Source organism: Solanum dulcamara, chromosome 6 (genome assembly GCF_947179165.1).
Source record: "Solanum dulcamara chromosome 6, daSolDulc1.2, whole genome shotgun sequence".
Lineage (NCBI taxonomy): Eukaryota > Viridiplantae > Streptophyta > Magnoliopsida > Solanales > Solanaceae > Solanum > Solanum dulcamara.
The window spans coordinates 6,973,496-7,000,322 of NC_077242.1; the positions used below are offsets into that span (position 1 = coordinate 6,973,496).

Genomic DNA, 26,827 nt, shown 5'->3' on the forward strand with positions numbered 1-26,827 from the left:
TGTTTGTATTTGTTGTCTGTTAAAGACAAATGTGCTGCATTATCTTTGTAATAGTAAGATGGAGGAGTATTTTATTTAGATGAACCTACGTTCTGTATTTGAATTTTTGGGTTACATTTGAATGTGTTTAAAGACTACATTTTAACTTATGAAATTCTATGAGAAAAATTGTTATCAATTATCCCAAAATAACTATTGTAATCACGAAGTGTTTCACGGATTTCTCTTTATACTATGACCTCAATTATTTGCACTTAATTAATGAAGATATTAAAAAATTATTTAGATTTTAACAATTATATTTATTTACATTTTAGGTCTAAATCTTAATGTCGTAAGGAGATATTAGAAACAATGGATATGCAAAAAGTTTCATTGTCAATTTATCACACCGATTATAAAAAGTCATCCGTTACAGTATAATAGTTAGTTCATGAAAGATATATGGTTTTAAATAATAATTAATAGAAATATTTTATTTTTCTCTTACCCGTGAGAAGCACGAGCCAATTTAGTAGTGAATATATATTAGGTTGCACAAAAAAGTCACTTTTGAATCAATCGTTTTGATGATTCAATAATTTTACTACTTCAATCTGAAGTTCTTAGTTACTTCGACTGAATGAGTCCTAGAAGAAGCGGCCTAAGCACGGCAAATGCACTACATTTGAGTGGCGAAGGAAGCAAGACTACGATCTCTATATGATCTATAAGCCAAGAGTTTTAATTGTAAAATTAGTTATTAATATTTGTATTAGAGTATATTGTCGTTTATATTACACTCTCTCTTGTGGGTGTAGCCCTTTTCTAACTCCCTCATGAATGTGAAATGCTCCGGAAATTAAAATAGCTTTTTTTTGTTAGGTCATTTGTAAGAAAATTACAATAAACTATAACATATACTTTAAGTGTAAAACCTTTTTTTAGCTCTCGTTTGGCTATAAATTTTGAAATTGAAGCCTCACAAATTTGGAGTTTTTGAAGTTGTATTTGGACATGTATTTAATTTTGAAAAAATTTAAATTTTTGCGAGTGAAAGTGAAATTTCTCCTAAAAAAATCGTCCGCATCCTATTTTGAAATTTAAATTTTTTTTCTAAAGATAGATTTTCAAAATCTATTGTCAAATAAATATTTAAAGATAGATTTTTAAAATTTATGGTCAAAACACAGGCTTAGGTAATATAAGTTAAATCCCAAACTCAAGAACCACCAAGTGGCACATCTCCATGTTTTGCTAATACTAAGAATGCCGGCTAAGTTAATCAAACAGAATCCTCAAACAACACTCCTTTTTTAAATAAAATTAATATTGATTTCTCCCAACTCCAAAACATAATCCTTATTGATATCATTTGTTTTCTAAGGACTCTATCCAAGTCAAACCAACACTCAAATTTTTACTTCCACATCTAAAAACCCAAAACTACCCTTTCCCCTTCTCACCAAAATCTTCCAATATAAAACCCTTTTTCGTAACTTCACAATATCCATCCACCAAAAACCCTGTAATTATGCCGGCTTAGCATCTAATTTGCCGCCACATTTTAAGTGTTTGTTTTTAGCTTCATTCATTTTCGGTAACAAACCAAAAAATCCAACAACAAAAATTTTAAAAATATATCTTTCCTCTGTGAGATTATTGTTTGTTTTATTACTAATTTTGTTTGTTACTATGAAGGAAAACGACTGTGAAAACATCGATTTTGGTAAGCCAAAAAAGACAAAATCTAGAGAAGTTCGTTCAAGATATTTGTCTCCAACTTCAAATTCTTCAATCCTTGACGATGAGAATCAGTCTCCACAATGTATAGTCCCGAAACCAAGATCATCTACTGATTATAAGAAGCATAAAAGTCTCGAAAAATCGGGATTAATGGGTAAACTTTGGCCATCTTCTTCTTCTTCTTCAAGTACAATGATGGATACTCTTGCTAATCATTTAGGAAATGATAGATTAAAAGACCTTGAAGAGCGAAAAAATCGCGAAAATTCAAATTCTCATCCCCTGTTTCTGAGTAAGCAAAAGAGTTGCACGGGGTTTAGTAGGTTTGAGAATGAAAACGAAATGACAAAAGAGAAAAGAAGATCGTTTTTTGGTCGATCAATGGGATACACAGGAAAAATCAAGTTTCCAGGGAGATTTTCGACTAATTCATCAAAGTCTTCGAATTTATCGGAAGGTAATAGTGATCAGATAGCCCCTGGAAGATTTTCTGTTGATGGGAATTCTCTTGGAAGAAGATGTAATTCAGCAAGAATTAGATCAGATATTTTATCCGATATAGCAAATGAATCGGAATCCGAATACAGTGACATTTGTTCAAACAACAGTTTTGATTCCCCTGTTTTTGGGAGAAATATTGTAGCACCATCATATATGGCACCAACACTAAGTTCAAGAAAAGCTGGTATCGAAGTTCCATCCAAGTATATGCAAGATTCGTTATCAAAATCGCGAAGATGGAGTTCAGATTCCAGTGTTCATAAGCCAATACAAAGGGCTACTACTTCACTTTACAGTAAAACTTCTAAATGGGCTTTGTCTCCTGGAAGGCCAAATTCTCCTCCTGTGTTTATGGAAAACAAAGGGGTTTTTACATCGAATATGAAGCCCCCAACGAGTCCTTCTAAGGGGAAAAAAGTTGGGAATTTCCTTAGCATGGGACTTGAATTGCTCAAAGGTAAGAAATTTGCATCTGGTGCAGCATCCCCTCTTAGGCCAGGCATGACGGAGAGCGCTCATCATCTAAGGATACTTCATAATAGATTTTTGCAGTGGAGATATGTAAATGCCAGAGCTGATTCAGTCCATCACAATATCAGTAAACAAGCTGAGGTCAGTCACGAAGTCAAGAATTTTACTAATATATTATCCATAAAAAGTAATTTTTGACCTATACATGCAGCGGTATCTGTGGTTCTTTTGCTTCAGTAGTGTTTTTCCATATATTAAACTTTGTAATGAGTATATGTGTTTATTTGTTTTTTTCTCAGGCAAACTTAGTATATGCTTTGGATGGTGTAATAAAATTGAGACAATCTGTGGTACAAAAGAAGTTGCAGCTACAGAGGCAAAAGCTTGAGATGAAATTGAGTTTTGTTCTTCATTCTCAAGTAAGAACTAAGTTACCCTTAACGAATATTGGTAAGACAGTAACAAAAACCATTACAACAATTAAAGACATGATTTTTTCGCCATGTATTGTGCAGATAAAGTTACTAGAAGCCTGGGGTTCTATTGAAAGGCAGCATTCTTCAGCAGTGTCAGTATCCCTAGATTGTTTACAATCTGCAGTCTGTAGGGTTCCTCTCATTGAAGGAGCGACGGTAAGTCTAATGGCAAATCAGAAAAAATCGTTGAGGGTGTTCAAAATTTAATATACATGATCAAAAAGTAACTTTTAATCTGTATTTACTTTAACTTTTTGTATACTTTATAATTTTTCGCTGGAGGTGTTCACTGACAAGATTAAGCCTGTAGGTGGAACCACAATCAGCTATTATTGCTCTTCAACATGCATCAGATTTATCTTCATCGATCAAGTTGATATTATCCAACTTCTCACCAGGAGTAAGATTTTCGGTTGCTCTAGATATTCTTGCATTGCTTATATTGTCACGGATTTAATTTATATGTGCTAACAATATAAAAGTAAGTTCATACAAGGTAGTTTTTATTAAATGACGTAGTGCAAAATTTGTTTTTCCAACAAAATAACTTCAAAAAAATTTCATACAAATAATGAAATATATAAAAGGAAGTTAAATAAATTCTAAAAACAAAAAATCATATAATCAACAAGATGAAAAGGAAGAAGAGTCAAGTCTTCCGAATTCACAGAGTTTCCTTAAGGAAATTATTCCTCTCAAGTATCCGCGGTTATGAAATATATCCTCCCAGGATAAAAGACTCAGGACAAATAATAGCGGTACCTCAAATTTGTTGTCCAGCAAACTACTCAATGGCTTATAATCACACTTGCAGTTTTGAAAAACAGGAACTTTTTCTTACTATGTAATGTTTTTCTTCTTGTAAATTTGTTTTACAAAAAACTTATCACAATATCTGAGAAAGATTCAGATATTTATAGCCTATAGGTGTAGCACAATGATTCATGCATTATATGTGAAAAGGTAGCCTAGAAATATGAAAAGTTATATGGAAATACGAAAGGTTGCATTTATATGACATGAATATTCATGATTCATACTTGCGGCAGTTTCACATTTTAAATACAACAATCTTTATTCTATGTAGCATTATCCATTCACACATTATATAATCCAACATCCCCCACATGAATGGGAATAACTATAAAACGAAAAATAGATATACACAGACTAGTGTGTGATTACAAACAAAGACTAGTTGCATCGGGATAAGTGGGTTTCCCTTTGAATTTTTCGTAGTGAACTTATATCGAATGCACTCGACCAATCGATAAATGCGATATTTTTGAACCGTCGAACTCGAATGTACACCTAGATAATATAAGTCACACAATCAGCCTTTTACCATCTATGGTTCTTGTGCTTTTGTTCGTTTTAGACATGAACACTTCTTGATTTCATGAGAGCTTAGAGAATCGGCCTTTACTAACATTCCCTTTGAAGCGGCTTCCACTTCGCTCCCACGTAGGTGATTCCTAAATGTTTATTCCCGTAGAGAAACTATTTGGTCATGCCCTGCCAAACTTAGAAACCATTAAAAAGCTTCAATATAAGCTTTTATCCTTGGTCATTGAACATTGTCTTCATTGTGAGAATAGGTTAGATTATTTGACAATGTTGGACCGTCAAACACAATTTTTATTTAATCTCCTTGAACCTAGCTTTTGGGATCTCCAGTCTGCTAGGTAGAGTTACTATCATGCTTAACTTGTCCTAAGCCTTAAACTCATCCTTTTAGATGGTCATTTCAACTCCCTCTCTAGTTAGGCCTTTTGTAAGTGGATCCGACATATTGTCTTTTCACCTTACATAGTCAATCATAGTCAATTGTGATAAATCAACTAAGGAGTAGTTCTCTAACGGTATTATGTCTCTATCTTATGTGTCAAGAATTACCTATTGCAGTCAAACTATCAAAATGTATGCATACAGGTGCTAATAGTCTAGGTCAATAAAGCATATCTTCCAAAAAATTTCATAGCCATTCATCTTCTTCACCAGCTATATCTAAAGCGATAAATTCAGATTCTATAGTGGAGTAAGCAATACATGTCTGTTTGGATGATTTGTAGGAGACTGCTCTACCACCAAGAGTAAATACATATCCACTTGTGGATTTTACTTCATCTGATTCGGTGATCCAATTAGCATAACTATATCCTTCAATTACTGCTGGATATTTGTCATAATGCAAAGCATAATTTTGAGTATGTTTTAAATATCCTAAAACTCTCTTTATTGCCATCCAGTGAGTTTGGTTGGGATGGCTCGTGTACCGATTCAACTTACTAATAGCACATGCTATATATGATCGTGTACAGTTCATGATATATATCAAACTTTCCAACACTCTCGCATAGTCTAATTGTGAATCACTTTCACCTTTATTCTTTCGAGGTACAAAGCTCACATCTATTGGACTCTTGATAATATTGAAATCCAATTACTGAACTTGTCAAGTACCTTTTCAATATATTGAGACTGCGACAGAGCCAAACCTTGTGGAGTTCGAAGAATTTTATTCCCAATATAACATCAGTAACTCCAAAGTCTTTCATTTCAAATCTACTGATGATCAACATATCATCCACATACAAATAAACAATGACCTTATGATTTGAAGTATCATTAATATAAATATATTTGTCACACTCATTAATCTTAAATCTGTTTGTCAACATTGTTTAGTCAAACTTTGCATGTCACTATTTGGGTGCTTGTTCAATCCATAGAGTGACTTCACAAGTTTGCACACTTTTCTTTCTTTACTAAGAACTACACAACACTTAGATTGTTCCATGTAAATTTCTTTCTCTAACTTTTCATTTAAGAAAGTTATTTTTACATTCATTTGATGAATTTTAAGATCATATACTGCAACTAGTGCAACCAACATCCAAATAGATGTACTCCTTGTCACTGGCGAGTATGCATCAAAGTAATCAAGGCCTTCCTTTTGTTTGAAGCCTTTGGCTACAAATCTTGCCTTGTACTTGTCAATAGTACCATCGGCCTTCATTTTCCTTTTAAAAATTCATTTTGATCCTAAAGGCTTATTTCTCGGAGAAAGATTAACCAACTCTCAAATATGGTTATTCAAGATTGATTCAATCTCACTATTGACAGCTTCTTTCTAAAAAGATTATTCCATAGAGGAATTGCTTTTTGAAAGGTTTGAGGCTCATTATCAATGAGAAGCGTTACAAAATCTGACCCAAAGAAAGTAGCAGTCCTTTGATGCTTTCTACGCCTTGGATTTTTTTCATTTTGTGTATTTTTCTTTGGTTTATCTTGAGGTCGTATAGAACCCCCCCCTCCAATTAGATTCTTCATATCTATCTTTATACATATAAATGTTTTTAAAGAATTCAGTATTATCTGATTCAATTACAGTATTATCATGAATATCTGGATGTTCAGATTTATAAATCAAAAATCGACCTGCTTTATTATTTATAGCATACCCAATAAACACATAGTCTATAATTTTTGTCCTATTTTCAACCTTTTGGGCACAGGAACTTTAATTTTTGCTAGACATCCCCACACTTTGAAATATTTCAAGTTAGGTTTCCTTCCTTTCCACTTGTCATATGAAATAGATTGTGTCTTACTGTGGGCCGTTCTATTGAGTATTTGGTTTGCTGTAAAGATAGCTTCCCCTACAAGTTTTGTGATAAACCTGAACTTATAAGCAAGGCATTCATCATTTCCTTTGAAATTTGGTTTTTCCCTTCTGCAATCCTATTAGATTGGGGTGAATAGGGGGCAGTCATTTGATGGATAATTTCATTTTCCAAATATATTTCCACAAATGGAGATTCATATTCTCCACTCATATCACTTCATATCATTTTTATCTTTATATCCAACTGATTTTCAACTTTAGTTTTGTAGTGCATAAATAATTCAATTGCTTCATCGTTACTTGATAAAACATAACAATATCTAATCCAATCATTAATAAAAATTATGAAATACTTTTTTCCATCACGCGTTGGTGTTAACTTCATATCACAAATGTCCGTGTGAATCAAGTCTAAAGGATGAAATTCCACACATATTTGACACTGTGTTTGATTACACTCAAATTAGGCAATACTTCCAAACCAATCAGTTTTCGCAAGGTCTTATAATTGACATGTTCCAAACATTCATGCCATAAACCACTTGACTCAAGCAAGTAAGTAGAACAAGAACTTTTATTATTAGCAATAGCCATTACATTGGGCTTAAACATGCCCTTGCAAAGGTAGCTCTTTCCTACATACACTTCATTTTTACTAATTACAATTTTATCAGAAACAAATACACATTTAAATCCATTTTTAGTAAGAAGTGAAGTAGAAACCAAGTTCTTTCTTAATTCTAGAACATGTAGCACATTCTTGAGAGTCTCCACCTTGTCAGATGTCATTTTCAAGAGAACTTTGCCTGTTCCTTCAACCTTTGCAACCGACTTTACCATGTAAATCTTGTCATCACCTTGAGTAGGCTCATATGATGCAAAAAGTTCTTTGTTGGCACATATATGACCGGTGGCACCGAAACCTATCCATCACTCTCTTGGATTATCAACAAGGTTGCGTTCAGAAAGCATAGCGCATATATCGTCATCCTTGAATTCAACAATATTTGTTTGATCTTTCTTCTTTGCTTTCTTGGGAGCCTTATAATATGTAGCCCGATGATCAATTTTGCCACAATTAAAGCAATTACCTTTGAATTTCTTCTTGAGTTGACTGCTTTGCTGTGTAGAGTTTATCTTTCTCTTCTTATACCTTCCATCTTTAACAATATTGGCTCCTAATATTGTTAGATTTCCACGAGACCTCTTCTCCGCAACCTTATTGTCCTCTTCAATTCTCAATCTTATAATGAGATATTCAAGGAACATCTTCTTTCTCTTATGCTTTAAGTAATTTTGAAGTTCTTCCACAAAAGAGGTAACCTCTCAATCATAGCAGCTACTTGGAAAACCTTATTAATCGTTGGACATTCCGCAAGGAGATCATTGAAAATCACTTGCAATTTCTAAAATTGAGTAACAACAAATTTGCTATCTACCATCTTGAAGTTCAGAAACTTTACCACAATGAATTTCTTCAATCCGATATCATCCGTCTTATCCTTCTTTTCTAAAGCATTCCAGTGGTCCTTGGAGGTTTTTATATTACTGTACACATTATACAAGTCATCATGAAGCTCATTCAGAATATAGTTCTGGTATAAGAAATCAGAATGCTTCCAAGCTTCAATAGCCATAATGCGTTCATCTTCCGGAGTTGAATCCGCCAACTTAGGAATACTTTCTTTGATAAATCTTTGTAGACTCAAAGTAGTTAAATAAAATAACATTTTTTGCTGTCAGTGAATTTTACAAATTTTTTTCAGCCGATGCTATAGCAGGTGCAACACTTGTACAACTCGATGAAGCAATATCCATTGCAACAAATTTTGATGCCATATCATCCATGGTTTCAATTTCTTAGTCATCTTGCTGAAATTTGTTTCTAGTTTGACAATGAAGTTTATAACTCACAATCGTTAATCCAATGAACCTTGATTTCCTGACAAACTTTTTAGGTTCTCCAAGTCAGTATCAAATTCAAACAGAACATAAAACCACAAAGGTTTTAAACTCCAGAAACCAATTATAAATAAAGCATTGTCATGTGTTTCTTTAGATTTAAAGCAGTAAAGTTTCAATAAACAATTACACAATAAGATAATCAAAATCGAGAAACTTCCAAATGTTAACGACAAAAAAAGATCAATTAGTTTGACAAGGTTATAGTAGCATAACTTGTACTAAATTTTCTTCTCGTCTTATTATTGTTCACACGAGAGAAGCATCACTAGTTTAAAATATCATTGAAACTATTTTTCTTAAGATTGTTAAATGGCATAGTGCAAAATCTGTTTTTTTCAACAAAATAACTTCAAATAAATTTTATACAAATAATTGGGATGTTCACGGGACGATTTGGGTTGGTTATTGGTCAAAATCAAAACCAAATCAATTTAATCGGTTTTAAAATTATTAAAACTAACCAAACCAATTAAAATATACATCCATCAGTTTGATTGTTATCGGTTTCAGTTTGGTTTGGTTTGGTTATTCAGTTATTAACTATACACAAAAATAAAATAAATGATTCATTCAAAAGAGAAGAAAAAACAATAACTCCTCCAAAAAAAATTGTCTTCGTGCCATTTTGGATCTTATAATTCTTATATCAAAACTTTAATTATGTTTAAAATTTTGTTTATATTGTTAGCTAAGTCAATGTACTAAATAACATAAACTTACTGAATAATGTATAAGTTATTGATATGGTTGTACAAATAAAAAAAGTATCACTCCTTACTATTTTAAATAGGTGTGCTATATTTTTTGCATAAAAAATATTCATAAAAAATAATATATAATGTATATATAATTATAATTTATCGGTTCGGTTATTTCTTTAGTTTTTTTGAACAAAACCAAATCAAACCAAATATTATCGGTTTTTAAAAATGTAAAATCGAACCAAATAAAAAATCGGTTTATTTGATTGATTTGGTTTGATTTTTCTATTTGGATCGTTTTTACCCAAACTATGAACACCCCTGCAAATAATGAAATATACATTATGAAGTTGAATAAATTTTGAAAACAAAAATCATATAATCAACAAGATGAAAAGGAAGAAGAGTCAGATCCTCTGAATTCACAGAATTTCCTTAAGGAAATTACTCCCTCAAGTACCCCAGGTTATGAAATATATCTTTCCAGGACAAAATGACTCACTACAAACAAATAACGGTACCTCAAATTTGTTGTCCAGCAAACCACTAAATGACTTATAATCACATTTGAAGTTTTAAAAAACAAGAACTTTTTCTTACTATGTAATGTTTTTCTTCTCGTAAACTTGTTATTTTTTTTAAAAAAAACTTGTCATAATATCTGAGAAAGATTAAGATATTTATGCCTTATAGGTGTAAGTGTGTAACATAATGATTCATGTATGATATGTGAAAAGACAGCCTAGAAATATGAAAGATTGCATGGAAATACGAAAGGTTGCATTCATATGACATGAGTATTCATGAATGAAATAACTTCATTCATACTTGCAGCACTTTCACATTTTTAATACACCAATCTTTATGCTATGTACTATTATCCATTCACACATTATACAATGAACCCAATAGTTTTAACTTATGTGAAATTTTCGATCAGGTTGAAAAAACTGCAGAAGTAATCAAGGAAATGGCAGAGGTTGTTGTACAAGAGAAGTTGCTGTTAGAAGAATGCTTGGAACTTTTCAAAAACATTTCTACACTAGAGGTTAATTTCTCAATTTATAGAGTTATTCAAGTTCATTGCTTGCATTATACAAAGTTTCTTACTTTGTTCATATGATATACTCGTGTTTCGCTTTGTCAGTCTTATTTTTTTTTTTTAGTGTGTTTGAAAAAGAATGTTTTTTTCTTTTTTATTACAACTCTATAATTTCGACTTTCAACGTGAAATGATCAAGATCACAAGATTAAAGAGTATTTTGGTACGTTCAACATATCTTTAGTATAAGATCACAAGATTCAAAAGTCTTTTTTTATTTTTTTATACTCCGTGTCAAGTCAAAATCAGAAAAATAAATTAAAATGGAGGGAATACTTGATAAGATTAGCATTTGAGTTCTCTTTGTTAATCTTCTGCGTTTTGTATTGGCAGAGTCAAGAAAGGAATCTAATATGCAGCATTATACAATTAAGACTGCAACAAGAACAGCACTGCAAGAAAGAGAAGGAGATAGTAGCTGCTTAATCATTTAAGCTCAGCAGGCAAATGCTCTCGGATTTACGTTAGAGGTGGAGACAGAATTTTAATTTTATGGTTGTTGGATTACAAAACGACAAGGTTCAAGTGTTAATAACTGGATTCGAAAATTAATATCATAAATATTTAGTGAATTTCTTAACATTAACGTATGCAACTTTCTAGAAGCACGAGTAGTATTTTTGTTGATTTTCCATTATATATTAGTGATGCTACACAAATTTAGTGCAACCGTGAAGATAGAAGCACAACCAGCTTCAATCTTTCTTTTTTTTTTCCTTCATCGACTGTTAGGTATTCCGTACTTATATTGGACCTCAATTAATTAGGATTCGCGTCACATAAGATTCTTTTAAGAAAAAAATATTCTTGATCGGAAATTTGTCATATTCAAATTTCTGATTGATGATGAAGAAATCGTATCCGTCCCATCACAATCCTTATCGATAGCTAATTTCAATTATAGCTTGATGAACTGATCTTGCCTGCCACTATTTTTTTTCCCTTTCCTATAAAGCTTTTTTTTTTACTCCTTTTTCTGTTAAAGATAGCAAAATAACGTTATTTTGTCCCAAGATTTTTAATTAAAACAATTTGAAAACGACTATCAGAATTGGATTACTAGGTATGTTAAGTAGTTTATTGTTCAAAAGTTAGGTGCATAAATAATTCATGAATATACCTAATTTTTAACAAATGTAACAATTTATTGAGGTCTAACATATTTCTTTAATCCCACACACCTCTAGTTTGTTTGTTTTTCATTACAAAAAATAGTTTAGTAACTTTAGTTACAATTAATTAAATACTTGACCAACCATCTATGAAATCAATCAAAATGAGCCTCAAACAAGTAACACGTGTCTTAATTTTAAGTTTATTAACAAAAAGGAAAGAGAAAACTCAGCAAATAGCACCACGATTTGTCTAGAAGAAAAATATGAAAAAAAGTTTATTGTATATATTTTTGTGAAAATCAAAATATTCGATAAAAAATGAGAGGAAAAATAGTTCATTGTATTTTCAAAATATGTTATGTTACGTACTTGGTCAAATCTTTTCATTTTTTTTTATTTTATAGAACCTTTTATTTTCATTTTATTCAATCAATAAAAAAAATGTGAAAAAAAAATTCCGACCTACCGGATTCGAACCAGTGACCTAAGGATTAGCTGTTAGGCTTTGCCCACTACAGTCCTCCGCTCTACCAACTGAGCTAAGGTCGGTTGTTAAAAACTTATTGCTTCTAAATGTATAGTATGTTAAAATATCTATTTTGCCATTTTGTCCAACACCTCAATTAATGTCTGATAAGTATAGATTCTTTCTTTCAATTAATTTTTTATGTCGCTCTTTATATATCACATAATTAAAATACAAATGTGCATTACAAAAGATTGGTCAATTGTTATTTTTTATATCGTCAAGCCATTTATGGCCATTTCATTTAAAATATGAATTTTATTATGTGAAATGAATTTGTTATATATTCATATAGTGAACGATTTTTGATAATATGTGTAAAGTCCTTCACAATTAATCACCTCAAAATAATTGAGTTATATTTTACAAGTCATATATAAAATCTATCTTTTCATGAATGTGAAACTTTCCTGATGTGAACTTTAATCGACATGTTTTAAAGTTAGAGGCGTATTCAAGAATTTTTACGTGAATTTATGCTCTTCTTTCTAAATTATATATAATAGTGTAATATTTTTTAGCAAAAATATTTAAATATAGATATCTGAACCTACACTCGAAGTATCATATAATATGATGATGTTGATGTGCACTTCTTTAAGTAAGTTAGAAATTTAAATCTTATATTTTTTCTATCTTTCTAAAATTGGGTAACACCTTTCTAAATGATTATTGATAGCATTTTTGCATTTTAAGTAATAATTTTTATCTTTAATTTTTCAACGTTTTCAAGTGTGTCACATTGTTATAATTTTTTAATCACTATAAATTTTTTATATGATTACATCAAATGTATGTATTAAAATTGGTAATAGCAGATAATATAACATACAATCAATAAGTATTTAATTTTGGATCTATAATTTTAAAAATTTAACGGGTTCACTTATAAAAACTTAAATGTCAAATCACTTAAATTTATATCTTATATTCATTTTCTTTTTTATAGTAGTGCATCCATTCTCTTGAAATCATGGATATATGAACTTAAGTGTGAGTATTCATTACCATAGACCATAAATATTTTTTATAATATAAATATAAAAAGATGACAACTATAATACTTTTTGATTTTCCATCTGATGTTCAAAATTCATAAAATTCCTATTAAATTTGAATAACACAATGCAAAACTCATTCGAAGATAACGCTCTCAATATAGAATGTTTTTCATACTTAGGCAGACTGATTAATATATGATTCATTGTAGTATTAAAGTGAAAAGGGAAAAGAAAGAAACATTTTGGTCGATAAATCCATTTTACCCACCGTATGTCCGCGTCTTCCATTTGAGATACTTTGGTTTGTGAAAACTTATACTACAAAGTCATGGCAACTTCATTGGCAGCGATGACGGCGCGTCGATCCACAAGCTTCACGCGCTTTCCCTTCTCAAGCTCTACGTCTCAAGCAGCTTCTCTTTGTCAGAGCCGCGGTTTTGCCGGAGCTGCTGGTAATAATCTCTCATATCTTCTTTTTCCCCCAAACGTTTAGATCGATTCAATCAATTCTCTTATGTGTCTCAGTAACTATGGACGAGTTGAATGTATGTGTGTTGGCGACTGACTGTATTTGAAAAATTGATGTCTTTCAGATCATCACGGGCCAGCTAAGGTCAATTGCTGGCAAGACCCTATGAGTCCTTCAAAATGGAAAGAAGAACACGTGAGTTCTTCAATTTGATGCTTTATTTCTACATTTTGTTTCAATTTTATATGTTAAACTATCTGGCACTTTAATAAACTAATGATTCTGCAAGTTTGGTGTTAGCGGAAACGTGAAAATATAAAGAACAAGTAAGAATAACAATATTTAACGTGATTTGGATCATATGTCTACCAGAGAACAACTGCCTTTATATTAACAAAAAAAGGGGAGAGATCTCAAATACAACTAAGAGAATTGCTTTATCAATTCTCTACTCTAAATCTCTTTTAGTTCGAAATACTGGTCCATCACGATTAACCAATCTAAGACCACGTCACAGAGGGGTCTCGACTCTTCTAATGTATTTTGCAAATGACTTAGAATATGAGAGGACAAGAGAGAAATGTTTTTGAGGTGTGTTTTAAATGAATCAAGAGCTATCTATTTATAGGAATAAATTCTTGCTCTTGATTCATTCATGACATCACATTTTGTCAAGATGTCAAAGTTTATCAAACTTTCATCTACCAAATTTACCAAACTTTCACCTACCAAGTTGTTACATTAAGACTATCTAGAATCTTGTCAATTTTAACAAATCTCCACCTTGGCAAGATTCTCCATTTTCAACTTTCTTTCAGCAACTTTTGATTGTGTCTTCAACCTAAACTCTTTCAATCTCTACCATGGTTTGCGTTCCGAGCATGCGTATGAACAACTCCGGCCAAAACTTCTAAGCTTACTGGGCAATCCCGTTGTAAGAAACAAGAAGAATCAAACCTATGTTGAACACACTAGCTCCACCTAGCAGTTGTTCTCCAGAGTTTGCATTAGTTGATGCATACTCCCGTCAAGTCCCTGCAGTGTGCAAACTTGGCAAGCGAAACTATCTTGGTCAGCATGTCTACTATGTTATCGTCTGTGATAACCTTCTCAACCTTGATAGCTCCCTCTTCAACGACATCTCGAATGAAATGACATCGATATGTTTGGTGCGCTCATGAAATCTTTGATTTTTAATCAAATGAATAGCACTTTAATTGGCCATGTACCTACTTATCACACTTACAAATTGAGCAATATCTAGACGTGTGCACACTATAGCATAAATAATGCTACCAACTGGGCTAGCATAAGGAACTTTTGACATATGCTCCACCTCATCCCCAGACTGAGGCGTTTGTAACTCTGAAGGCTTCAAATGAGAAGCTAACGGTATACTTACAGGCTTGCTCATCTTCATATTGAATCTCTCAAGATCCTTTTCGATGTACCTCTTCAGAGAAAGATGTACAACACCATCTTCTCTTGAAATCTCCATTCCAAGAATTTTCTTTGTAGCTCCCAAATCCTTCATGTCAAATTCCTCGCTCAACAGTTTCTTCAAAATATTTATCTTTGTGATGTTGTTAGCAGCAATAAGCATATCATCAACATACAACAGTAAATAAATCATAGAGTTACTAGACATTTTCTTGTAATACACACAACTATCAAATGCAGTCCTCGAGAATCCATGTGTAGTCATGAATGCATCAGACCTTTTGTACCACTGTCTAGGGGATTGCTTCAAACCATACAAAGACTTCTTCAGTTGGCATACATGATCTTCTTTTCCCCCAGCTAGTAAACCATCAGGTTGTTCCATATAGATTGTCTCCTCTAGATCATCGTGTAATAAAGCAATTTTGACATCAAGCTGTTGAAGCTCTAAATCAAATTGTGCAACCAATGCTAGTAGCACGCGAATTGAGCTATGTTTCATGACTGGATAGAAGATCTCATTATAGTCAATTCCCTCCTTCTGACTGAAACCCTTTGCAACCAATCTCGCCTTGAACCTAGCATCTTCCACTTCTGAAATACCTTCTTTCTTTCTGTAGATCCATTTGCATCCAACTGTCTTCTTCCCCTTTGGCTTTTCAACTAAGACCCATGTCTCATTTTTGTGAAGAAACTCCATCTCTTCCATCATGGCTAACCGCCATTGTGCAGCATCTTTGCAAGAAGTTGCTTCAACATATGAAGAGGGTTTGAGGTCTTTAATCTCTTCTTCTATAGCTACGAATGCGTATGCAATCAGATTTGCTTGCTTTATAAGATGTTCCGGTTTCCGTATCTAATAACGCTCAAACTACACTTCTTATGATTCAAAGTGTAGGCGATCGCTAGCAGTATAAACCCAACGTGTGTGGTCGGGGTGAATCCCACAAGGAATGGTTAAGAATAGACTTCAATTACGAAGTAAGAACGTGCTCTAGACTTTTGTAGCATAAAAACAAGTAAATTGCAACATAATTTAAATCTGTAGATTTCATTATCAAAATTTTGAGAAATATCAAGAATCTATATTAGAACGATTTCAACAATTTGATTTATAACAAGTTAACAAAGGCTTCTAGGGGAGGTGCAAAGTAAAATTGAGGTTCTAATAAGGGCAAATGTACAGCTCAACATCATTAATTCTCAATGGATAGGCAAAGGTTAATCAATCGCACGAAATAACATCTGTCGATCACTATTCGTTTCTACATGTCAGCACTTTTGAGCCTAAACATGCAATCTAGCAAAACTAACCCGATCCTTAGCAAAACCTTCTCTCTCGAGAGAGATTACAATTGATAACATAAATCAACGGCTATTTGATAATTTGGTCACTTCACATCACTATTTCTAGCTAATAAAGAAGATCTAACGTAGAAATATGTTTGCAACCATATTTCATAATTGAATCCATACCAAATTAACAAAACCCATTTTAAATTAACATTTGATAAGCTGTAACAAAAACCCAAATGTAGAACAACAATCTAATTCATTAGCACATCTAGAAGTAGGGGATTTAGCTACACATTACAAAAATTAAAGAAATTATACCAAAGTAATTATCATCCATTTGATTCGGCGAAGTTTGAAATCTAAAATCCAAAGTCCAAAGCTAAGATCTCTAAAACTAAATTCAAAACCCCAAGATAGCTTTCAGGTTCTTGTCTTTGAGTCTTAGTAGTCAAAAAACCATCCTTCATTTGCCTTTAGAAACTCTATTTATACGAGTGCAAAACGTTAGGCAAAATTGTCACTTAGAACCACTTCGTTGACGTTAGTCGGGCTCGCCGAAGTGGTCGGTGTATCGCCGACTTGATCGTCGCCTCGCATATTGGAGCTTTTCTCCTTCAATCCACGATCTCTGATTAGGCGAACTCGATCTCTCTCGCCGAGAAGTTCGGTGAGTCGCCGTTTTTCGCCTCTCACATGGGTCTTTAGTCGCTTTCTTCCCCCGAGGCTCTGTTGTTTTAGGCGAGCTTAGACTTGCTCGCCTTTAACATTCGCGAATCGCCAAGATGATTCGCCTCTCGCCCTTCTATGATTCTCTCGAACCCTTTCTTCTACTGACATTAGGCGATCGCGATGCAACTCGCCCAAATCAATTCGGCGTATCGCCTAATGTTCGTTTTTCTCGCCAAAGTGTTCAACCTTTAGGCCTTGATTTCTGATGAGATGAGTGAGCTAGTGAGGCATTTGGCGACTCGCAAAGAGCTCTTTGCGAGCTTCAGCTTCTATTTTGCCCAATTTTGTCTTTTTTTCACTTTTTTTCACTTTTTTTCTTCGATGTTTAACTCATGATTGATCCTCAACACCTTTCACCTGTAAATGATCACTTTGAAGTCAGTTTTGGACACAACAAAGGCAAAGAGGACACTAATTTCTTGCATTTTGAGCTATAAATGAGTCTAAATTCCCGACTCATCAGTATCTGCCTTTTGTCCCTTCCCTTCGCAATTGTGTATGGTTCATTGACAGCATGTTCTTCAAGATCTACATCTTTTGACTAATCAACTTGAGTCTCTTGATCCTTTTCCTTGGTATGCTCCACCGGTAGTTCCACCTGCTCGTTGTTCTTATTTCTTGATAACTCCACAGAAACTTTACGGGGATCAAGTATAGAGGATTCATCAAAGGTAACATCTCTACTAACTACAAATTTGAGTAAAGATAAACACCAAAGTTTGTACCATTTTACTCCATCTATATACCCTACGAATATAGCATTTTTTGCCCTTGGTTCAAGCTTTTCTTCATTAGCATGATAATAAGCCGGACACCTAAATATTCGCAGGTATGAATAGCTAGAGGGTTCACCTGACCATACCTCATTCGGAGTCTTAAAGTCAATCGATGATGCTGGAGATCGATTGACAATATGAGAAGTAGTGTGAATGGCTTCAACCCAAAACACTTTGGACATTTTGGCTTGTAAGAGCATACAATGAGCCTTCTCAAGAAGAGTTCTGTTCATTCTCTCGGCAACTCCATTCTGTTGTAATGTGTGCCTAACCGTCTTATGTCTTGCGATCCCATGAACCTTGCAGAAATTATTGAACTCTTCACTGCAAAACTCTAAGCCATTATCTATGCGAACATACTTGATTTTTCTCATTCTCAACCAAAATCTTCCATTCTTTAAATTCTTCAAAAGCATTACTTTTTGCCTTCAAGAAACGCACCCAAACCTTTCGTGAAAAATCGTCAATAAATGTGAGAAGATACCTCTTTCCTCCTTTCGATGGAAGCTGAGAGGGACCCCATAAATCTGAATAGATGTAGTCTAGCACTCCTCTCGTCTTATGCTTGCAAGTGCTGAAACTGACCTTCTTCTGCTTCCCTAGGACGCAGTGCTCACAAAATTCAAATGTGCTGATCTTCTCACTGTTCAAAAGGTTTGCTCAACATCTCTAGTCCTCGTGCGCTCATATGGCCCAGTCTCATGTGCCATAATCTTGCCTTGTCATCATCAAATAACTGTTGCACTGTAGATGTATTAACAGAGCCAACAATGGTGCTTCCTGCTAGTGTGTAGAGGCCATCCTCCAGTTTGGCCTTCAGCATGACTAAAGAACCTTTAGCCACCTTCATTGTACCTCCCTCGCTCATGTACTTGTAGCCTTGATTATCTAGAGTACTCAGGGATATCAAATTCTTCTTCAGATCAGGAACATGACGGACTTTTGTAACAGTCCTCACGATTCCATCATGGCAGCAAACTCGAATTGAACTAATGTCAACTATTTTACAAGTTGCATTATTGCCTATTACTACAGTTCCTCCACTTTTCTCATAGCTGCTGAACCAATCTCTTCGGAATGTCATATGCAGAGTACAACCAGAGTCTTAACACCCATTTGTTGTCATAGACTCCATTATTGCATGATGTTGTTAGTACATATTCATCATCACAATTATGTACCTGCTCAACAATGGATGCACTCACCTTTTCTTTGGACTTTGACATAGGACAATCTCGTTCAAAGTGTCCCTTCTTGTGACAGCCCCAACACTCCGCATTCTTCTTGTTCACACGAGATTTTGATCTATGCTTTGATTTGCCCCTTCCCTGTTGGCTAGTACGACCTATTACAAAGAGTCCACTAGCTTCATCATCTTTGTCTCCTTCAAAATGTCTCCGCACATCACAAGAGTTAAGTGCTTGCCACACTTGCTCAAGAGTGATAGGCGTGCTATACATCATTGAATTCTCAATATCACAATATTTTGAAGTCAATGAAAATTGCAAAGCACATACAAGCGTCTCCTTATCCTTCTTAATTCCGGCAATCTGTAAGTCCATCACAAGTTTATTGAATGCATCTAGATGGTCTTGCAACAAAGTACCTGACTTCATCTTAAATTTGTGAAGACGCCGTTGTAACAACATCCTTGTTGTAACCGACCGGTCCTGGTAAAGCCCTTCTAGCCTATCCCCATAACTGTTTGGCTGTCTCCTCGGTACTTGTACTCACTTCATAGAGCACATTAGGTGCAAGGGATAGTTGGATTACACTCAATACATTTCCTTCAATCTTTGCCTTGTCAGAAACCGATGCGTTATTGGGGTATTTTCCATCAATAGCGTGGATTGAACCTTCCCTCCACAGTAACGCCATCATCTGAATTTTGCAGATATTGAAGTTGTTGCGCCCACTAAATCTATCAATTTCAAATTTCATAGAACTCATTTTTACTTGTTCTTCCTCTTCTACTAAAAAGTATTTGGAAATACAGAAAACCAAAGTAATTCTTTTCTAATGTAGAAGTTCAGACTGTGCTGCAACCACAGAGCATACTCAGACAGAATCTTGGCTCTGATACCAATTGTTAGCGGAAACGTGAAAATATAAAGAACAAGGAAGAACAACAATATTTAATGTGGTTCGGATCAGAATGATCCTACGTCCACCAGAGAACAACTGCTTTTATATTAACAAAAAAGAGGAGAGATCCCAAATACAACTAAGAGAATTGCTCTATCAATTCTCTACTCTTCTAATGTATTTTGCAAATGCCTTAGAATATGAGAAGACACGAGAGAAATGTTTTTGAGGTGTGTTTCAAATGAATCAAGAGCTACCTATTTATAGGAATAAATTCTTGCTCTTGATGTCATCCATGACATCACATTTTGTCTAGATGTCAAAGTTTATCAAACTTTCACCTACCAAGTTGCTACATTAAAACTATCTAGAATCTTGTCAATTTTAACATTTTGTGTAGTGATTGGTTTGAAAACATAATTTTTAAATGGAGATAAGTGTCAAAAACACACCTAAACTATCCTTTTTTTTAGTTTCATACCAAAACTATTGGAAACGTGATTTCATATCTAAACTATCACTTATTAGTGTGAGAAACACACCTTGGTGTGTGTAATACACTCTCTACTCTCTCTATTTTTTGAAAAAAACCTTGCCACATAGCATTCCACATGGATAAAATATTTTACCTTAATAAAAATTAAATAAACTATTAATATTAGTTAAAAGTTAAAGGCTAAAGTATTTCTATCCAAAAAAAGAAATTATTTTTAAAAAATCATAATTCACCCCCTATCCCATTCCTTCCTAAAAAATGTTATTATTTTTATTTTAAAAAAAAAAAATTATACCCACCCCATCTAATATTTTTATTTCTCAAATTAATAAGTGAGAGTTTAGGTATGAAACTCATACTCTCAATAGTTTAGGTATGAAACTCAAAAAAGAGGGATAGTTCAGGTGTGTTTTTGACACTTATCTCTTTTAAATGCAAAAGTTGAAATGTTTGCCTGTGTTCCTATTTCCTTTGCTTCCATGCCTCTAAGGTCCAAGTACTTTTGTTTATGATGAAATGATTTATTGTGATCTTAAATTCCACTTTACCAAGGGAAGAGAGTGTGTCTCGTATATTGAGACATGCAAAATTGCCCTTTCCAACTTAATGTTGTTTTTTCGCCTAAATAGATTGCAGCACTAAACTAACATAAAACTAATTGTATGTTGTGATTTGGAAAAAGTAAATGTGTATTGATTGGAGAAGTTCAACGGCCAGGCACCTGTCTTTCTATCTTCTGGCTGTTCTGAGTAGGAATTTCTGAGCTTTTGAAATAATAGATGTGGCACTCTCTTTCTTTCATAGAGAAGGAACTTATTCTAAGAGCTTTGGCTTTGGTTTAGACCTGTACTAGTCCGAGAAGGGAGTGCTTAAACAGGGCAAAAGTAGCTATTTGGCAATAAGAACCTTCTCGTTCTCAATTTTATGGAGTAGTTAGATTGAATAACGTTAATAGGAAGCAGCAAACGATATGATGATAATAGAATTGAGACGTGGACTCTGCTTTACTGGGAACATCTTTGTTTTCTTACTATTTTTTCTTGTTCTACCGAAGACAGATATAAGTATATTTCAAACCTATCACACCAGCTTAATATTTGAAAGCCGGACAGTATTTATAATTATGAAAGTAATGCAAGTTAGGTACAATGTTTAATTAGATAATATAAGCAAAGCTCGATTCTATATTTAGAATTCATGAATTTTCTCATAAAGAGTAAATGTGGATACACTAAAGATCGACTTTGGATTTACATCAAAAGGTCTTGATATAGTCACCATATAGAGACAACAACAACAACAAGCCCAGTATAGTCCCACCATGTGAGGTCTGGGGAGGGTAGAGTGTACACAGACCTAACCCCCACCTTGAAAGGTAGGGCGGCTGTTTCCGAAAGACGCTCGGCTTAAGAGAGAAGAACAAGGGAGGAGAAACAAGGAAAACAAGGAAAACAAGACATAGGTCAGTAGAGCCAAGCATATAGAAAACAATATAAAAATATGAATAATGAGAGCGATAAAGTCAGGGTAGTAAAGATCGGGGAGAAAGGAGCATTAACTACTATAGATAAATAGGATACCCAAAGTAAACCGGACCAACAAATATAAGCAGTAATCACATGCAAAAATCAAATGTTAATAAACAAATGAGCACAACTACGACTACTATGGAGAAAAGATAAGCCACCTAGCCCACTATCTTAGTCTGAGTCCTCCACAGCCTCCTATCTAAGGTCATGTCCTCGGTGAGCTGCAACTGTGCCATATCATGTCTAATCACCTCTTCCCAATACTTCTTCGGCCTCCCTTTGCCCCTTCTGAAACCGTCCATAGCCAACCTCTCGCACCTCCCCACTGGAGCATCTGTGTCTCTCCTCTTCACATGCCCAAACCATCTCAGTCTCGCTTCCCGCATCTTGTCCTCCACCGATGCCACTCCCACCTTGTCTCGAATATCTTCATTCCTAATTCTATCCATCCTAGTGTGCCCACACATCCACCGCATCATTCGCATTTCCGCGACTTTCATCTTCTGAACATGAAGTTTCTTGATTGGCCAACACTCCGCCCCGTACAAAGATAAGTCACCATATAGAGACCTTCAGGAAAATTTCCTCAAACCCCCTGTAACAATGATGGGAAAAACGCTAAGATATGTCAATGATTTTGCAGACCCTTTATGTGAAAGGAATGTTTTCTCCAGAACCCTTAATCATTACTATATATTTGTGCCACATGTTTTCTTAGTAGAGATGTAGAAAAAATGTAAATCTAGAAGATATAGAGTACTCTTAGCTGACTGTGACAATTGTAGTTCGTGGGGTCAGTTGTCTCTTTTACACTCAATTTGAGGCGTTTGATATAAGTCGCAATGTCATATTTATATGATCTAAAACTTTGCAGTTTGTGATTGTATCATTGTCTGGATGGGGCTTGCTTTTCTACGGTGGATACAAGTTGTTCACTGGAGGCAAGAAGAACAAAGAAGAGGTACTCACATGTTTCTTACAAATTCTTAACATTGCTATACTTGTGCTTTTCACTAGTCCAACTTCCAAGAATTGGATAGAAGCAAATCTTCTGCAAGAATAACCTGGCTTCCTAATCAATCACTTCACATTGACCTGTTCAATTTGCAAATGGTAGATCTTTGTAAGCCCAGTCCATTAAAAGCTGATTAAGGAATAGACGAAGGCAAAGATATAGTAGCTTACTTACCTGTATTTGCATGGAGCTAGAATATTTGGTAGGCATTACTGAAGACCAAATATGGAAATCTGGTACTGTCGGATGGTATGGTAATAATTCAAGAGTTATTTAAGAATTAGAACTTTCATCTAGGAAATGAGGATCATGCATTTCTTGTTTTAGTGCTTCCTGAAAGCAGTGACCTTAGATTTTTCCCCTTGATGACGAGGGTGTCCTGGCTAGCATTCATATTATTGTCATTCTTTATCTAAAAACAATTTTCGTTCAACTTCCATATGAGTTCTCAGAAAGTAAAAAAAGAGTCCTGTTAGACATTGATTCTCTTCTAACAACAGTGCTTCTTAAGAAATGCCTTTCAACTGATGTATCAAAAAAAAAAGGAATGGACTTTCAGATTGAATGGCTATTCTAGTTTGAATGTCATTTGATTAACTGAATGAAACATTTCAGATCAATGACTTCTTGAAAATAGAAGAGGCTTTCAGTTTCAGTGAACCAGTAGAAAAAAAGATTAAGGGCCGTTTAGGACAAGTGTTAGACTTGAAACTTTTGCTTGGTATATTTGTTTTTAGTTTTAGGAAACAATTCCCCAAAGGCAGTGTTTCCATAAATTACAATAAGGCTTAAGTCATATGCGGCCCCTTAAAGTTGTAGGCATATTTCACTTAGACACCTTAACTTAACCTTGTACCTATTGAACACCTTGTTTGTTCAAACGTCATTCCTATTAAACACAAAATGCTGACATGGCCAAAAACGTGAGTTCCACCCTCTTTAAGCGCGTAAAGCAATTTGAAATAATATTTTTTTCTTTTTCTTTCCCCAACTTATACACCTAAATGATTTTTTTTTTTAAAATTAACTAACACAAAAAAAGGGAGAAGACATCTTCTTCCCCAGGATGTTTCCTCAGCTATACCCATCCACCATAATTCCATCAGCTCTTTACGTACAGCCCACCCCACCACACCCCTCCTTCTTTCTCTCTTTCTCTCACCCTTACCAGTTAATTCTTTGCTTTTTCCCCTCCTTCGTTCTCTCTTTCTCTCACCCTTACCAGTTAATTCTCTGCTTTTTCCTCTCTTTTTTTTCAAGTCTCAAATATTTTGACAAAGCACCATTTTTTCCAATGAAAAATAACTGAATCGACTTTTTTTCCGACAAAAGTTTGTTATTGTTTTTTCTAATTGTGATAAATATTTATTAATCGGAAGAAAATGAAGGCAATGAGTAGGAGATTTTGATGATAGGGGGAATGAGGATTTAGTTTGGGTGGGCAACAATGGTGTACTGCCGATCAGTGGCTTTTCAATAAAAAATCTGAAGAAGTAGACATACGAACTAGCAGAAGGGGTTCGACATTTACTATTTATACCTAAAAAATTATTTTAACTATATATAAATAGTATAATTTTTCGCCCAAGGGGTTCGGATGTACCCCCTAGCCACCATGTGGCTCCACCCCTGCTGCCGATGCCGATGAAAGGGATAAGGTTCGATGGAGAAAAAGAATAGGAGTGGGGCAATGGTTTATTTGCGTGATCGGTGTTAACGCCGGCGCCGGGCGGAAAGGGGAAATAGGCTCAACGAAGAAGAAGATGGGAGGGTGTGGCGTTAATTAAAAAAAATAATTTTTATTTTTTTAAAATTCTTTTTAGATTATTTAAATAGATTTTTTAAAAATTAAATCCAATCGCCACGTGTCATCATTTCATTGGTACACCTGCTATGTATTTGCGTCTGATATACACACAATTTTGTTTTTCAACTGATTATCATTTTATGTCTAATATGTATAAATTTCTTAAGGTTAAAGTGTTCAATAGGTATAAGTTTAAATTTAGGTGTCTAAATGAAATATGCGGACAAGTTTAAGGGGTTGCATATGAGTTAAGCCTTACAATAAGTACCTTCCCTTGTTCATGATAACAAAACTGAACAGACAATTAAGAAAATCGGAAATGGACATGTCTTACTAATGTTTTTCCCGATATAAACTAATGCTTTTCCCTATAAGTGATCAATCTTTTACTACCGCTTATGATTGTTCACTAACATCAAATGTAGTTGAATCAATTTTGATGCAACTATTCTGGGCATCAAAGTAGTTTACAGATCGTAGTTGAAGAAAGAAATCCCCATCTTGAGCTATATAGATAAGACAGACTAAAGAATGAGAGCCAGAACTGTTTGCGAGCTTCCAATCTTCCATTTCTTTTGAAGTTGTTCAATCCAAAAGTGGTTGAGAGAAAAGTGAGAAAGATAGGGAGGTTTCAGTTTGGAGAGAAATGTGAAAGTGACCGAAGTTCATATTATGATGCTTACTCAAGCAGTTAGCTAAAATACTCCTGTTTGGATAATGTAGCCTATACAAGTATCACTTCTTGATTTTGCTCAGACCCGATTATTGAGTTTCCAAGAGCATTTGCTTTGATAAAATTGTTGAAAATAATTCCTGAAAAAGTGTGAGATGCCACTAGGGACAACTTAACTGAAATGGGATTTCTTTGGTTAACACTCAGAAAGAGATTAGAAGATAAGATTGTAACGGCTATCTTCTGAAATTTGATGGATATACAAAATTAACTGAAGAAAACTTCAGTCTTGAAACAATGTTTATACCCTAGTTGAATGCTTATTCTGGATTTGTACTTGCAAGCTAAGATATTACTGAAATCACAATTTATGATACATACTTGGGTAGTGCAAGAGTTACAGATTTGTTGCTGGTACCTCTCTCATATTTTATGTCACACCATCTGATTGAAGTGGTATTATGTTGCACAATTGCTATATGCAGAGTCTGAGATATAATTTAAGTATTGTAATATATATTAGTGGAAGAAAATATTAAAGTAGTGGTAAGAAAGCTAGTTTGATTATTAAAAGAACTGACATCATAATTCAAATTTGATTTGTAAAATGAATTTGATTTTTTGAAACTTGTGACAGGAGTACAAGGTACTGAAATTAGTAGAATAGTGTTAGAACGACATAAATTAGAATGAGTGTGCTATCAATTGGAATGGAGAGTATAATATGCCTTTTTTGGAGGTGGGGGTGGGATTAGAGCATTAATAGTTGTTACTAGAAATAATTGCTGCCTAATTTTGTAAAGTGATTATATGCTAAAAAGTAGTCAATTAATTTGTAAATCCTTTTTTCTTTCCTAGGAAGGAGAACCTTCGTTGATCGTGAGTAATGACATCCACCTCGTATCTATTTCTTATTTTTGCAGACATTGGTACAAGAAGCACAGTAAGGTGTGAATTTACAGGGCGTTATCCGAAGGTTGAGAATTTTTCAAGTCCTAGGTCTCAAAGTTTCTCTCTAATAATCCAATTGGTGGACATGACATAAGTTCCTTCCTTTTCTTTGTATTGGCTTCTTCTGTTGTTATAAAGGACAATTTGAGTTCTTATATACAAAATGGTTCTGCCCATTCACCTCTCTTGGCTATCTTCGGCTTTCTTATGCATTGTCTAAATTACACATGCATTTCAGACCCCATAGTTTGAATATCATGCAGGCTGTGAATATCTAATGACAATGACGAGACATTCGTAAGGGTGTTTTAGTTTAATCTGTATTATTACCATATACTTGTCTTCCAAAA

General features: G+C 34.1%; 2 protein-coding genes and 1 non-coding gene across 3 annotated transcripts; 2 read left to right on the top strand and 1 right to left on the bottom strand.

Annotated features, from left to right (window-relative positions):
• The first annotated feature begins 1,661 nt into the window (after positions 1-1,661).
• On the top strand, positions 1,662-11,150 carry LOC129893045 (QWRF motif-containing protein 3). Its single transcript, XM_055968537.1, has 6 exons — positions 1,662-2,838; positions 2,997-3,116; positions 3,213-3,329; positions 3,484-3,573; positions 10,408-10,515; positions 10,903-11,150. The coding sequence occupies exons 1-6, from the start codon at positions 1,675-1,677 to the stop codon at positions 10,993-10,995; spliced, it is 1,692 nt and encodes a 563-aa protein (XP_055824512.1). The 5' UTR covers positions 1,662-1,674; the 3' UTR covers positions 10,996-11,150.
• A 990-nt stretch (positions 11,151-12,140) lies between these two features.
• Positions 12,141-12,233, bottom strand: TRNAY-GUA (transfer RNA tyrosine (anticodon GUA)). The gene is made up of 2 exons: positions 12,197-12,233; positions 12,141-12,176 (listed from the first exon to the last, which is right to left on the bottom strand). It is a non-coding gene; the product is annotated as a tRNA-Tyr (tRNA).
• A 1,194-nt stretch (positions 12,234-13,427) lies between these two features.
• Positions 13,428-26,657, top strand: LOC129891705 (uncharacterized). The gene is made up of 4 exons (XM_055967157.1): positions 13,428-13,663; positions 13,805-13,875; positions 22,906-22,992; positions 26,450-26,657. Exons 1-4 carry the CDS (start codon positions 13,540-13,542, stop codon positions 26,471-26,473), a joined length of 306 nt encoding a protein of 101 aa, XP_055823132.1. The 5' UTR covers positions 13,428-13,539; the 3' UTR covers positions 26,474-26,657.
• Positions 26,658-26,827: the final 170 nt, after the last annotated feature.

Bases quoted from the DNA above. Each gene is read 5' to 3' on its own strand.
- LOC129893045 (XM_055968537.1), top strand. From the start codon at position 1,675: ATGAAGGAAAACGACTGTGAAAACATCGATTTTGGTAAGCCAAAAAAG. The intron at 2,839-2,996 runs GTCAGTCACGAA...TTTTTTTCTCAG, and splicing joins ATATCAGTAAACAAGCTGAG to GCAAACTTAGTATATGCTTT. The intron at 3,574-10,407 runs GTAAGATTTTCG...ATTTTCGATCAG, and splicing joins TATCCAACTTCTCACCAGGA to GTTGAAAAAACTGCAGAAGT.
- LOC129891705 (XM_055967157.1), top strand. From the start codon at position 13,540: ATGGCAACTTCATTGGCAGCGATGACGGCGCGTCGATCCACAAGCTTC. The intron at 13,664-13,804 runs GTAATAATCTCT...GATGTCTTTCAG, and splicing joins CGGTTTTGCCGGAGCTGCTG to ATCATCACGGGCCAGCTAAG. The intron at 22,993-26,449 runs GTACTCACATGT...TTATTTTTGCAG, and splicing joins GCAAGAAGAACAAAGAAGAG to ACATTGGTACAAGAAGCACA.